This window comes from Clytia hemisphaerica, unplaced genomic scaffold, assembly GCF_902728285.1.
Source record: "Clytia hemisphaerica strain Z4C2 unplaced genomic scaffold, Clytia hemisphaerica genome assembly, whole genome shotgun sequence".
Taxonomy (NCBI): domain Eukaryota; kingdom Metazoa; phylum Cnidaria; class Hydrozoa; order Leptothecata; family Clytiidae; genus Clytia; species Clytia hemisphaerica.
This window is the reverse complement of record NW_027103900.1, coordinates 1663915-1677812: the sequence shown is the minus strand read 5'-3', so window position 1 is coordinate 1677812 and position 13898 is coordinate 1663915. Positions and strand designations below refer to the sequence as shown.

Sequence of the window (13898 nt, the reverse complement as noted above, 5' to 3'; positions counted from 1 at the left end):
ATAAATTATTTAGAACATTATTTAGGACAAGAACGAATAACCCTAAACCGATTCCCTTATCTTTCAATGATAAAATGATAAAACCAGAAGAAAAACTCTTCACCAGAAACAATTCCTGACAAAAAACTTGAAAAACAATCTTTCACTCAATGAGCCAATAACCTGCAGCAAAATCATTCAATGAATCAGTAATCTTCGGCAAAATCATTCAATGAACTAATAACCTTCAGCACATGAGTCAACATCTTCAGCAAAATTGTTCAATGAACCAATAATCTTCAGCAAAATCATTCAATGAATTAATAATCTTCAGCAAAATCACTCCATGAACCAACATCTTCAGCAAAATCGTTCAATGAACCAATAATCTTTCGCAGAATCATTCAATGAGCCAATAATCATCAGCAAAATCATTCAATGAACCAATAATCTTTCGCAGAATCATTCAATGAACCAATAATCATCAGCAAAATCGTTCAATGAACCAATAATCTTTCACAGAATCGTTCAATGAACCAATAATCTTCAGCAAAATCATTCAATGAATCAACAATCGTCAGCAAAATTATTAATGGACCAATAATCTTGAGCAAATCATTCGATGAAGCAAGATCTTAACCAAAATCACTCCATGAACCGATAATCTTTCGCAGAATCATTCAATGAACCAATAATCTTCCGCAAAATCATTCTATGAATCAATAATCTTCAGCAAAATCACTCCATGAACCAACATCTTCAGCAAAATTGTTCAATGAACTAATAATCTTCAGCAAAATCATTCAATGAACCAATAATCTTTTGCAGAATCATTCAATGAACCAATAATTTTCAGCAAAATCATGCGGTAAAACAAGATCTTTCGCAGAATCATTCAATGAACCAATAATCTTGAGCAATATCATTCGATGAAGCAAGATCTTAACCCAAATCACTCCATGAACCAGTAATCTTTCGCAGAATCATTCAATGAACCAATAATCTTTAACAAAATCATTCAATGAATCAACAATCTTCAGCAAAATTATTAATGGACTAATAATCTTGAGCAAAATCATTCGATGAAGCAAGATCTTAACCAAAATCACTCCATGAACCAATAATCTTTCGCAGAATCATTCTGTGAAGTAATAATCTTCAGCAAAATCATTTGATGAGGCAAGATCTTAACCAAAATCATTCAATGAACCAACATCTTGTGAAAAATCATTCAACGAACCAATTATCTTTTGCAGAATCATTCAATGAAGCAATAATCTTTCGCAGAATCATTCAATGAATCAATAATCTTCAACAACATCATTCAATGAACCAATAATCTTTCGCAGAATCATTCAGTGAACCAATAATCTTCAGCAAAATCATTTGGTAAAACAAAATCTTCAGCAAAATCATTCAATGAACCAATAATCTTTCGCAGAATCATTCAATGAACCAATTATCTTCAGCAAAATCATTCGGTAAAACAAGATCTTCCGCAAAATCACTCAATGAACTAATAATCTTTCGCAGAATCATTCAATGAACCAATAATCTTGAGCAAAATCATTCGATGAAGCAAGATCTTAATTAAGAATTGATGTTTAAAAAAGCAAGGACGAATAATTTGTCGAGAGTTGGGAGAGAACATTTATAACATTGCATTTTCCTTTTTGTCACCGGAGGAAGCCTAAAGCTTCTGAGGATGGCATTCATAGCTTCACGCATAAGGAAGTTGGGCAAACATCTCATAATTTTGCGCGTTTTTCAGTATTTTAGTTCCGCATAACGGTAGCATTCTTATCTTACGGTCTCTCTATTGTTTTATCATCATCAAAAAAGCTTTTCCGGAGTTATTTTGATCTGATTACTCATTTTGAAATGTCAGTTTGTCTTTTTCTTATCCCTGGAGGGTTAAATGAATCTAAGGAAATTCCCTTTTCTGGGAAATTCCCTTTTTATACCACAAGTAGTTATTAAGCGCTCTTCATAGGTTAAAAGTATTACTCTACTCAAAGTATTCGAACAGATATGTTGCTAAACGTGTACATTAGTAAAATAACATATGAATTAACATAAAGATGGCGGACAAGATGACGCTTTTTATAGGAAAACACAGTTAGTCATATGATTCTGACTGGGCTGCTCTTAAATTTAGTTGAGTTTTTCAGCCTTAAATGTCAATATTAATTAAAATGGAAACATGTACTTCTCAGTAATTTCTGAAATCTGAGGTTCAGATTCTTAATTTGTTCTTAGGTTTTGGCCAAATTTCAGCCTCGTATTCTTGAAATTGTTCTTATAAAAACGTGTAAGACAAGGCACGGATGTCACTCTAAGTAGACTGTAAATCACTCCCTTGACACATTTGTTAGCATTTGAAAGAATTTTGTCTCAGATGTATAAGAGGTCACTCTTAACAAATATTACTGTAGGGCTAAGATCATTTCTTTTGAACGCAAATTCAACTCTATGTGTTCGTTTTGCTGCGGTGGCACCTAAATGAATGTTATGGCTAGTTATGTTATGAGAAATCTTATTGGCAAACATTCATTTTTGTATGCATTGATAAAAAATTTGTTTGGTTATCACACGGACGAATAGTTCATCAGATTTGATTTTAGTGTCTTTTATAGAAGAACTCCAAAGTAAAAGTTAATCTGAAAATATTTTTGTTGTGTTTTTCCCTTTGAATCCCAGTCTAATTTGAGTAAATTTTGTTGAAGAATCAATCGACCCTTATGGTACATTTTCTTGGTTAATTTTGAGGCAAAAAAGGTCAGGTTTTTCAAAATTGTACCCAAAGTTCTTCGTTTTTTTCAATTTTTACATCCTTACAATAGAACACCCCTGTGTCACAGACCCGTTGGGACTCCAGCCCCTCTGGAAAATTGACTTTGATTTCCTCCCCAGTGGTGAAATTCAATGTATGAAAACTGCACTCCAAAAATCATCCCCACTGGATTTTTAACCTTAGAACAATAGAATTTCTATCCCCATTGGAATTTCAATATGAATTTTTATGGACTAGTGAAAATCTTTAGTAATTTTGTTGATCTTGATTATTTTGGAAATTATTTCGATTGATTCTACTATTACTGGGATTGTCAAGAATGATTGTCTTCAAAAATAAAGTTAACCATTTTCCTTGATTTTAAAGAAAGTGAATTTCAAGTTTATTTTAAGTGCGTTCCGCATTAAAACTATTTTGAACAATATTGTGCGAGACCCTTGTTATGCAGTGAAACTATATAGTTGGAGCGTAAATTTGTCAAACTTAATGACACAGAGGTGATCAATCTGCAATTACAAAATGTGTATCTAAAGAATATAGAGACATGGAAAATAAAAGAGTTTTCTAGAAAAATTCAAATATGTTATATAGCAACACCCCAAAGACGAAATATTGTTTTGTGTCTGAATCAGTTTTAAAAGCGTCTATGACCTTTAAAAAGTATCCCAAATTCACAAAAGTGAGACACACTAATGTTATTAAAGGCTTGGGAATGCAACATGACCTGAAACGTTTTCTCGTGTCTCCACCCCATTTATCTTTTAATAACATTTGTGCTTCTCTCACTTTTGTGCGAGGGACAAAATCAGCGTGTCTTTTGGGTATTTCCCTCACTTTTTGTCCCACGAAACAAAAAAAGAAACCATGGGACACGCACTTTTATTGTGTTGGTGGGATAGAGCACGTGGCATTGCACCAACGCGATAAAAAACTTCTTGTGTCCCCAAGCCTTAATCCTATGAAATAGACTATTAATTTCAATGTTTCATGAAAATTATCTGAAGCATTTTTTGTATTTTGACCAAGCTAATTTTTCGAAAAAGGTAAAAAATGGTAGATTTATTTTCTAAGCAGATCGAATCGAAATCGCCATTTTTGCAATCTAGTGACAAGGAAAGAAGATCTTGCCTTGCTAAGATCTACCACAATCAAGGGTTTTTTTGTTAGGACTAGGTCAGCATTCGTGGCTTGCAATCGAAAGAGAATGAGTTCTCAAATTTCAAAGCGCTCTTGAAAAGTTTTCAGAAAGAATATTGGAAAAAGGGGAAAACACAATGGGAAATTTCCGATTTAAGCGTATTATCCTTATACTGTAATTATTTTTAAGGCAAAATAACGTTTTACAAAACTCGCTGGAATCACCAAAATTTATGTATGTAAGTATGTACGTGTATGCAAGTAACAGTAAATGTGAGGACCTAACTGCCTCCTAACTCTCTCTATATAAAGAACTAAAAGAAGTGAAGGGAATATTCAGTCCGTGGCTCATTACAAAATGCATTCGGCATCAGGAAGCTGAAGGCCACCAACTTTCAACATACGTGAGCTGTCTACTTCTACTTTAGGGCAATTTTCTTGGGCGATTGTTTTTTAATTGAAAATATTTTCATAATTTATCATAACATAATGTATGTAAGTTGTACATGTACAGTTGAGCACTCTGCCACACACTCGTCAACCTCTTGGAAAACAAAGTACCGTACTGTCTAAAATTTCAATTGACGAAGACTGGGCACGATATTAACGAAACAAATTCAAAACAAAACTATCTCTTTTGCTTTTTGTTTATTTCTGGAGGAATTGTTCTCGCGATTGATTGGCCGAAGAAAGGGGGAAGTCTACGGTATTTTGGCATTACAGAAATCGACCCTTTTTTCTTCGGAATTTCGGAAATCGGTCAAATTTCCTTCGGTATTTTGGAATGCTAGAATTGTTTCGGTATGGGAAATCCATGAATTTTTGCTTCGGAATTTTGGTATTATAAAGTTTTTATCCCCCTTTTTTCGGAATTCATAGTCAAAACGAGGAAAAATACCCAATAAAATTGGTATCTGAATTGCAAGTACTTTTTTATGGAATCTCGGTATTTCGGAAATCGCAAACCTCGTACGTCCCCCCCCCAAGAAAGTCCACTCAAGAAATAATAACAACAACAAATTTAGAAATGTTAAGACAAAACTTTTCTGAGGGAGGCGTAAACTTTTAAGGTGAAAACGTTTTATTTCTACCAGTATATACAAATAAATGCAGAGAAACATGCAGTCGAGTTACAAAAAACTTGATTGTGAAAAATCTACAAAAAAATAAAAAAAGTATTAATAACCGTGTGATTACACATTGGATTATTTTCGATTTTTCGAATGGATTTTTCATCGTAGATGTAATTTGATCCTAGAATTTTCAGCTTATGACCAAACCGTTAAGACTGGGTACTACTGGCAACATAACAATTTAGAATCGCTTTTTTTCTTTCAAAAATCTCACCCTGAAAAATCGTGGGAATGTCCAAAAAGCGAAAAATTTAGTGAGTTAGTGAAACAGTTTTTAAGATATTTCCATAGAGCTGAAAAAATTGATCCTTACCAGCCGATCCTAAATGAACACATTCCTGTCAATTCAAATTTTGAACGAGAAAAAGTAAATAGATTATGCTAAATCAATTTTTCAACAGGTTATCGGTGGCTTAGATTGGGCTTTTCAAGAAATAGTCCGTGCACTCTGTTGAGGATATCGGATATCCAGGGGGTTAACGATTTTTGTTCAAAAGTAGATATCCAGGGGGTTAAATATCTACAAGGGAGTGGATATCCAGGGGGTAAAGTGTCTTTTCAAGTAAAAATACGATATCCAGGGGTAAGCATCTTTTTAAGAGAGGATATCCAGGGAGTTAAGCATATTTTTAAGAGTTGATATCCAGGGGGTCTTTACTAATAAAGTAGGATATCCAGGGGGTTCGATATTTTGAAAAATCGATATCCTCAACAGTGGGGGTAAAAATTTTTCTGGAAAAGCCCATTATTAGAAGCTTACTACCAATTCATAATATGAACCACTGTAAGTAACTTCATGAAACTGCATAATTTTACTTTTTATCCAAAAAAAAACCGCTTTCAACCAATCTACTGTTGTAAAAGTGACGTAATACCAGAAGATATAACAAGGGTTAAATTCCATGACTAACCATTCATTTTCTTCCTCCATACACATATCAATATCGAGTTTATGTATTTGCATTTTTGAGGACGGTAAGGTAACTGAAGCGATTTGGAAAAACCCGCAAAATCGAGGACGGTAAAAGTGCTGATTTACCGTCTTCCTCAGTTGGTCAGTATCTATTCGAATTAGAATCTTACCGTCTCCGTCTTAGAAAAAAAAACATATACATAAACTCGGTAATCTTTAAAGAGATGAGGGAACTGGATTCGAGTTAGCCAGGAAAGAATGACGTCAAAATGCTTGAAGTCGTTGCATTGACATCCTTACAGACAAAGAATGTTGACGTAATTCATTTAAGTCATTACCAAACCCCTTAAAAGCCAATCGCAACGCTAACGGTTGATGGATGATTACTCAAGTTCCAAATTACAAGTACCATGTAATAGTTCCACAAAGTCATGTATTGAATCAGTGCGGACCAAAGATGTCCAGAGCATTGATCGTTTGCATTCAGTGTCGAGTTTTGGTTAACTTGATCTCAACTCGCTTTTCGTTTGGATCTCCTTTAGTATCGTATTATAACAAACCCTACTTTATCAAACACTTAGTTTCAACTCCAAGTCAATAGCTTCGAAAATTCTGAAAATGAAAATGTAAAAGTATAGTCATAAGAATGAATTCATTGTGTTTTTCCAAATCCCAACACTAGCGAATCATCATATTTTACTCAGTAGATTTGGCTTAGGCTTGCCTCTGTTAACTTTTTTTCAAAATTCCACCGTTTGATGTTCTTATTATATTCTTTTAACGCTTAACCTACTTCATTATGATGGGCGAATGGGCTTAAATCAGAAACTTTCGCGGACAGAAACTTTCACGAGGCTGCAAAATTGCGAAATTTCGCGAATTTAACTTTCACAAATTTTACTTTTTGAACGAATTCAGCGGATATAACTTTCGCGAATTTTAGAATGTTATTTCATTTTGCAGGCAAAAAAGCGATGAAAATGCACAAAAACTGAAAACTGAATTTCTCGTGTAATTTCTTACTTGGCAGAAACTTTAGCGAAAAAGGACAAAAACACTCGCGAAAGTTTTCTGCCCTTAATATTTCATTCTCACAGTGAAAAGGGGTCGCTGTCAGATATGAATGTTTGGTAAATATGGGACAAAAAAAAAAAAAAAGTTTCCCATTTACACGTCCAGAAAAGTGGTAAAACTGACTTAAAGTAGACGAAAAATAGAATTTTCTAATTTCCAGCCTGAAAAAAGTCCAAAATAACAAAAAGTTGACCCTGTGAGATAAACATCTTAGAAAGTTGGGATCCTGTCAGATATTTTCAAAAAGTGCTCTAACCAGTGGCACTTCCATTCAAAGCCTGAAAAGTGTCAACGTCAGCCTTGTTCTCAATTTATTTTCAGCTGTTTATTTTTTACATTTTTTTAAACGAAGAATGTATTTGAATTCACCAAAGGTAGGGCTAAAAGTAGCTTATCGGCCAAAACTTAGTCGGTCCTAAGTGACTAAATTTTGACGAGGTGACTAAAATTAGGGCCGAATAACAATTAGGGCCGACTAAAATTTGGGCCGACTAAAAATTTGGCCCAAATTAAAAGTTTATAATGAAGCTTTCCTTAGCCAACTTTTTTGAACACCACATCATTACGTCCACTACAATTCATTATTTTGTCCACTATTATTCATTATTTTTTAGTCGGCCCTTAGTGACTAAATTTTGACGAGGTGACTAAAATTAGGGCTGAGTAAAATTTTAAGAATTTCTAAGGTATACTATATAGTCACTTACGAGCGAAACTCATTCTACCGCTGTCAACTTTACCAGCTTTCGACATAATTTCTTCTTGCTCGGCTACCGTGAGAGTTTGATCGACATCACCAAGCAAGTCTTTGATCTCCTCAGAATCGATGTATCCGTAACCTTCAGTATCAAACACGTCGAATGCCTTTAAGAGATGAAAAGTATTTTTCTGATACTTCTGCGACTCAGATTTTGTTACAGCTCGCCATTCTCTAATTCAAACTTCAAGGATAAAAACTTATTTTCGAATTGGAGAAAGATTCGAATTATTGAGAGTGTTTTACACTACTTTCCAGCTAAGGGGACCAATGTTTTAGCTCGTAATACAGAAAGTTTCGAATTATGGAAGGTTTCGAAACTGAGAGTTGACTGTCTGATTCGCAGACCTCTATAGATATATTTCTTATATAGAATTCTATAAGAAAATTTTCTTGTGGAGGATAACAGAGCCTAAATTCTAGCAAATTCGAAATAAGAAATAAAAACAAGGCAATGTATAGTTTACAAAAAATTGAAAAAGTAAACCCCAAAACAATGTCTTTAGATCTTGGAAACTACATTTGACGCTCTCTAATTCGATTTTCAAGGGGAATTGGATTTTCATCGAATAAGGGAGCGTATCAAATCGTTTATAACAGATGCACGAATCCTATAAAATACTCTAAGATCCCGAATAGTAGGGAGACTCGAAATTTTACCTCCGAAAACCCTTTAGATAAGTTAATTATAAGCTAAAACCAGGCTATTTAGAGCAATTCGGCTTATTCTAGCTAGAAAATAAAATATTTTCAAAAAATCGGGGGGGGGAGTCGAAAAGTTTAGAGAATTATTTAGCGGGGCGAGGGAGGGGCTTTTATTCGGGACCTTAGAGTAGGCTTATAAAACCTTACCACTTTTAAATCTTCTTGGCTAAAATCTTGTTTAATTGTTTTGATCAACATTTTCACAAATTCTGCAAAATCAATTGTCCCATTCCGGTCAATATCCATTTCATTGAAAATATTTTGAAGTTCAAGATCGGTTGGGTTTTGTCCAAGGTTTTGTAACGCTGCACGGAGCTCTTTGGTTTGTATGCAACCATCGCCGTCTTTGTCGAAATTTTTAAAAGCTTCTTTAAACCCATCTAATTCGTCACGCTCAAAGAGTTTTGACTGTAGTGAGAGAAAAGAATGGTGAGAATAAAGGCTTGGGGACATGAGAAGTTTTTTTCGCGTTGGTGCAATGTAACATGCTTCATCCAACCAACACAAGAAAAAAAGTGTCTGATGATTTCTATTTTTGTTTCATGGGACAAAAAGCGAGGGAAATACCCAAAAGACACGCTAATTTTGTCCCTAGGACAAAAGTGAGAGAAGCACAAATGTTATTAGAAGAAAAACGGGGGAGAGACACGAGAAAACGTTTCAGGTTGGTGGAATGGAGCATGTTGCATTGCACCAACGCGAAAAAACTGCCCCCAAGCCTTAAATTAAAACGATTTTTTGGCATCCATAGCCCCCGCTATCGAAAACTTTTTTGTGATTTTTTTGATTGACTCCAAACATTACAAATGCAGCAAACTTCTCTCAAACTTCGCTCACTTCATTTTCATCTTCATTTTCGTTAAATGCAGCAAAAAGACTTGATTTTTCCTTTTTTTTTCACTGAACGCAAAATTGTTGTTTGATTCAAACTATCATGATCAAAAGTTATCGGCATTAGTAATTTCACTGACAGATCATTTGTAATCCAGACTCTCCTCAATCGATACAATCGATTACTTTTTCCAATCAATGACCAATGGATAACCAATCAATGGATCAGATATCCTTTGATTCCAGTATAATTGATAGACAATCGATAATCAGGATTTCAAAGGAGTCTCGATTGCCTATCGATTGATTAATCATTCATCGATTGGCTCTAAGATGATTGATTGATCACGATTGATGTAAAAACAATCAATAATCAAACGATGCTAAAGATTTTAAAGTAGACTCAATTACCTATCGATTATCAGAATCAATTGATTGGTTATCGATTGGTCATCGATTGGAAGAAGTTATCGATTGTATTGAGTGGGATAGTCTGATTTAAATTGCAAACTCTGAAATCGAAAGGCTCACCAGGTCCTCCTCTAAATCGAGTGACTGTAAAAAAGATAATGAATCGAATGGATCTTTGCTGTCGCTTTGACTACTATCTGTTGATGTGTCCGCCATCATGGGTGCCCTGGGTGAACGAGGTGAACGAGGTGATGATAACAATGATGACGTCACTAGTTGAAAAGAAAAGGTTAAATTTACAGTTAACATTCTGTAACTCAATGTGCTCAAACGTTTTACATTTTACTTTCCCATAAAAATCCTAAGAACTATAACTTATACCAGGTGACCCAGAAAAAAAGTATAAGGGTTTGATGGCTAACTATGTTTTGTCAATGTAAAGAGGAAAGGCAAACTTAAAATTTGGTATGTAACTTTTCAAATTTGATTCAGAGGTTCTCAAGATACCCCTTTTTTGTCGTGTTTTTGGACTTTTCTAAAAGTGAATTTCGACTTCAACTTCGACTTGAGAACCACTGTACCAATTTTAAAAAACTATATGCCAAATTTCAAGTTTCTTTTTCCTCTTTACAATGACAAAAGAATTCATTAAAAGTTCACATTATTTTGGGCACAGTTAGCCATCAAACCCTTATACTTTTTTCTGGTCTGGATCACCCGGTATGATAGTGTAGATTAACTCTGTTGTAAATTTTTGTCTCTTTATTTGTTGCCAACCTTGATCTATTCGAAATTTTCACTACCCAATATCTTATTACCTTGGGGGAAGAAATTTTGGCGGAAAGAAATTTAAATTTATAGGTAATTTGCCAAAATTAATTCTCGCCAAATTGAATTTTTTTTTCTTCAATTTAGTCTTTATTTCTCCTAAAAAACCCCTTTTCCTCTTTTTTAAGCTAAAATATTGAACAAAAATGGGTCGTTCGCCAAAATTTCTTCTCTTAAGGTAAGCGTCTTTTACTTACGGTACCAAGGTGGATAGTGATATTCTATTTTTCGTCTTCTCTGATGTACCATCTTCATCATCTTGTTCTTCCCTTTATTCTTTTTCTTCTTCTAAAAATGTTCTGTTGCTTTATGACTAAATTACTGAAAAATGAAAAAGATGGGATTTAACAAAAATTAAGAAAACTGTCTTTTTCACAAGAGGGAAAAGGTCTTACTTTAAAATCAGTGAAATGAGAAAAAAAAGGACAGATTTTAAATTTTTCAGATTAGAATGTGTTTGACCTTGAAAATAAGGAAACGTGTTTTTAGGGAAAAGAAAGAAAAGGGAGAAATTTAATTTGTCTTGGAAAGACCGTCACTTATTAGCTTTTGATTACTGCACTAACTGAGATGTTGTTGTAAAATTTTCTATTTTCGTAGTGTAAAAGTTTCGAGTCTACGAGGGATTTTCAAAGTTTCAATAAGTACGGATGTCACTGGTATATGCATACCCTTTCTACATCAGCGCCTGTCCCGCAGCACCAGCGGAAAAATTGTCAGTGATAGCCTTCTCTTTACTTTTTAAAGCTTGTTTTTTTATACAAAGTTATTTATAACTCGTGTTATATCGATTAAGTGAAATCCAGCTTAAAAAGAATATAGGTCTTGAAATCACAAAATGGCGGCTTTAAATTACCTCCACCTTTTTATCTCTATTATTTTCATGTATAGGGAAAGGCCATTTCACAGTCGAAATGGATCATGGGTAATCAGAAATGATAGCGCCCCGATAACGGTTTCCCGTTGGTTAGACGCAAAAATCTTCAACATTTTTCAAAACATTTGACCAATAGCACAATGGCCCTGATTACCCATTATGCTTTGCGACTATGAAATGGCCTATGGGCTAAAAACCTACCGCATCTCTATGATATCTTGATTAAGCAATATGCTTCTTGATTTGACCTATCGAAAACACGCGTGTGGCTTTGGGTATGAGATTGTCCTGACCAATGTTATGATTCTAAATATCGAGGGTACCAAAGGCCTCAACATTCGCTAAAAAGTTCCGACGGGTAATTGAGACAGGTGTCTCAGTTCTGTAAAGATTAACCTCTCCTTCACTCATCTATGGTCTGTCTTTTGAAAGTTATTTTCAAATCCACCCAAATTCTCTTTCTCTCAAAGCATTGTTGATGCTAACCTGAACCGATGCAAATTTCCTCGAAAATTTCTGAAAATTCAACAACTTTTTTCGGTTTAAACGTTTTTATTATAAGAACAAACTATATAAGAACATAAGGCTTCGATGGCCAAATTGCTAAGAACAAGTTAAGAACATTTTAAGGCTTATTTTTTTAGGAAAATGGCTAAAAATGGTCACAACATGGAGAAAATAAGAAAATCTTAAGAATGTTTTTAGGCTTAAAACCCAAAAGGTTAAGCACATCCCTAGGCTTTGAAAATTTTTGATGTTCTTATTAAAAAACGTGGTATAACCGAGATGATGAAATAACTATAAACGCTCAAATTAAATATTTTTGGGATGGACAATAATAAATTATTTTCTTTTAAAGGGTTTTCTTTTACGTAAGTGTTCCCGTTTCATATCAGACACACGTTTCATATTAGGACAATGTCTGCCTATTGTTATATTGTGCTGATATAAGCAAAAAAATGTTTTTCTTTTCCTGTTTCTGACTGATCTTGCTCCAAATCCGTGTCAATATTTTTGAGATGGCCAATACGACCAATACACTTGAAAACGTAATTATTGCATGAAATTATTTTAAGCCGCTTACCTTTTTGTTCAACCTTCTTCCCTTCCTTCATTAGTGTTTTTTTTGAAAAAGTTTTTCTTTTCTTCACTTCATCCCTAACTTGTTACAAATAATGAAGACGAAGAAGAAGAAGAAAAAATTTGTTGAAGTTTATCAGAGATAAGAATCACCTCCAAAGGGTAATGTGTCGAAAAGTAGCTTTTTTAGAAGAAAAAAGAAAATGGTACGAAAAAACCTAGGTGAGAGATAAGAGGATTTGATATTTATTTTCTAAGAGGAACAATCCTCTCATCCGAGTTGCAATAAAACCTTTGCGATAAAACACTGTCAAAATTTGTACAATAATCTTTCTATGGGTCCGATCTTCAATAAGTCTTATTTCAAGAAAATTTTCATGACCGAGGTCCCTTAGAATTAAATTAAGAGCATTATAGGCCGAAAATATTTGTTGAATTTCTATAGCATTTTGAACCCAGTTTCTTTCTCTGTGAAAAATTATCCGAACCCTTCCTTCAGATCTTTTTGAGCTAGGCCGAACTCTAAACCCCCTCAAATCTTCAGGGGCTTAAAGGAGTTGGAAAGTGGCTCATAATCGATTTGTTAGATGGATAAGAATCCTCCTTCTCCTTCCATCGCTCGACCATGTCGAAGGCTAATTGTCATCAAATTGGGTAACTTTTCAAGTAAATCATATTTCATTTAAAATTCGAATTATCCAATTTTCGTTAAAAGTTCATAAATAAATCGATTTGGCAAGTGTTAACCCCTTTCCCCGGCAAAAGAGCCGTTCCCTATCATTTGCCTTTCTGTCCCTTTGGCTCGACTTTGAATTAATTCGGAGACAGTGAAATATTACGTACGACAAGAAAAGTTCAAAATATTAGAAGAAAAAGTGACTAATAAAGGGAACTGAAGGAAAATAGAAGCGAAATCCCGACATTTTCTTAATTACGAAATTTAACATCCAATCTAGGTTACGTCATATCTTTCTTGTTTCGAGCATAAAGCCGTTTTCCACTTGCGCGCGCTGCGATCGCACCGTTTACCTTCAATCTTTTTTGTTTGGAAAAAAGATTACGTCATAAAAAATATGTACCGCGCGCTCGAAAATAAAGTTGAATACATTTCTACTTTTTTCAACCATTACGTCAGATCGCGCCAATGGAATTGCTTCATTTTTCTACCGACCAATAGCGTGGAAGCTTTGATAGATAAAGTGCGATCGCAGCGCGCACAAATGGAGACCGGCCTTAAGACCATGTTCAGACGTTACGGTCCTCTTTCACCCCGGTGTGATTCTCGTTACGGATCGAGAGTGCTCATATTGGTTTCGGAACGTTTCGGAGCAAGAAAACGGAACAGTTCCGTTCCGATGAAAATAGTGGAGCAAAACCGT

The 13898-nt window shown here is 34.5% G+C and overlaps 1 protein-coding gene across 1 annotated transcript; it reads right to left on the bottom strand.

Annotated features, from left to right (window-relative positions):
* Positions 1-6447: 6447 nt before the first annotated feature.
* On the bottom strand, positions 6448-12612 carry LOC136808868 (uncharacterized). The gene is made up of 6 exons (XM_067065427.1): positions 12524-12612; positions 10760-10883; positions 9855-10006; positions 8640-8900; positions 7738-7894; positions 6448-6568 (listed from the first exon to the last, which is right to left on the bottom strand). The coding sequence occupies exons 2-6, from the start codon at positions 10818-10820 to the stop codon at positions 6540-6542; spliced, it is 660 nt and encodes a 219-aa protein (XP_066921528.1). The 5' UTR covers positions 10821-10883; positions 12524-12612; the 3' UTR covers positions 6448-6539.
* Positions 12613-13898: the final 1286 nt, after the last annotated feature.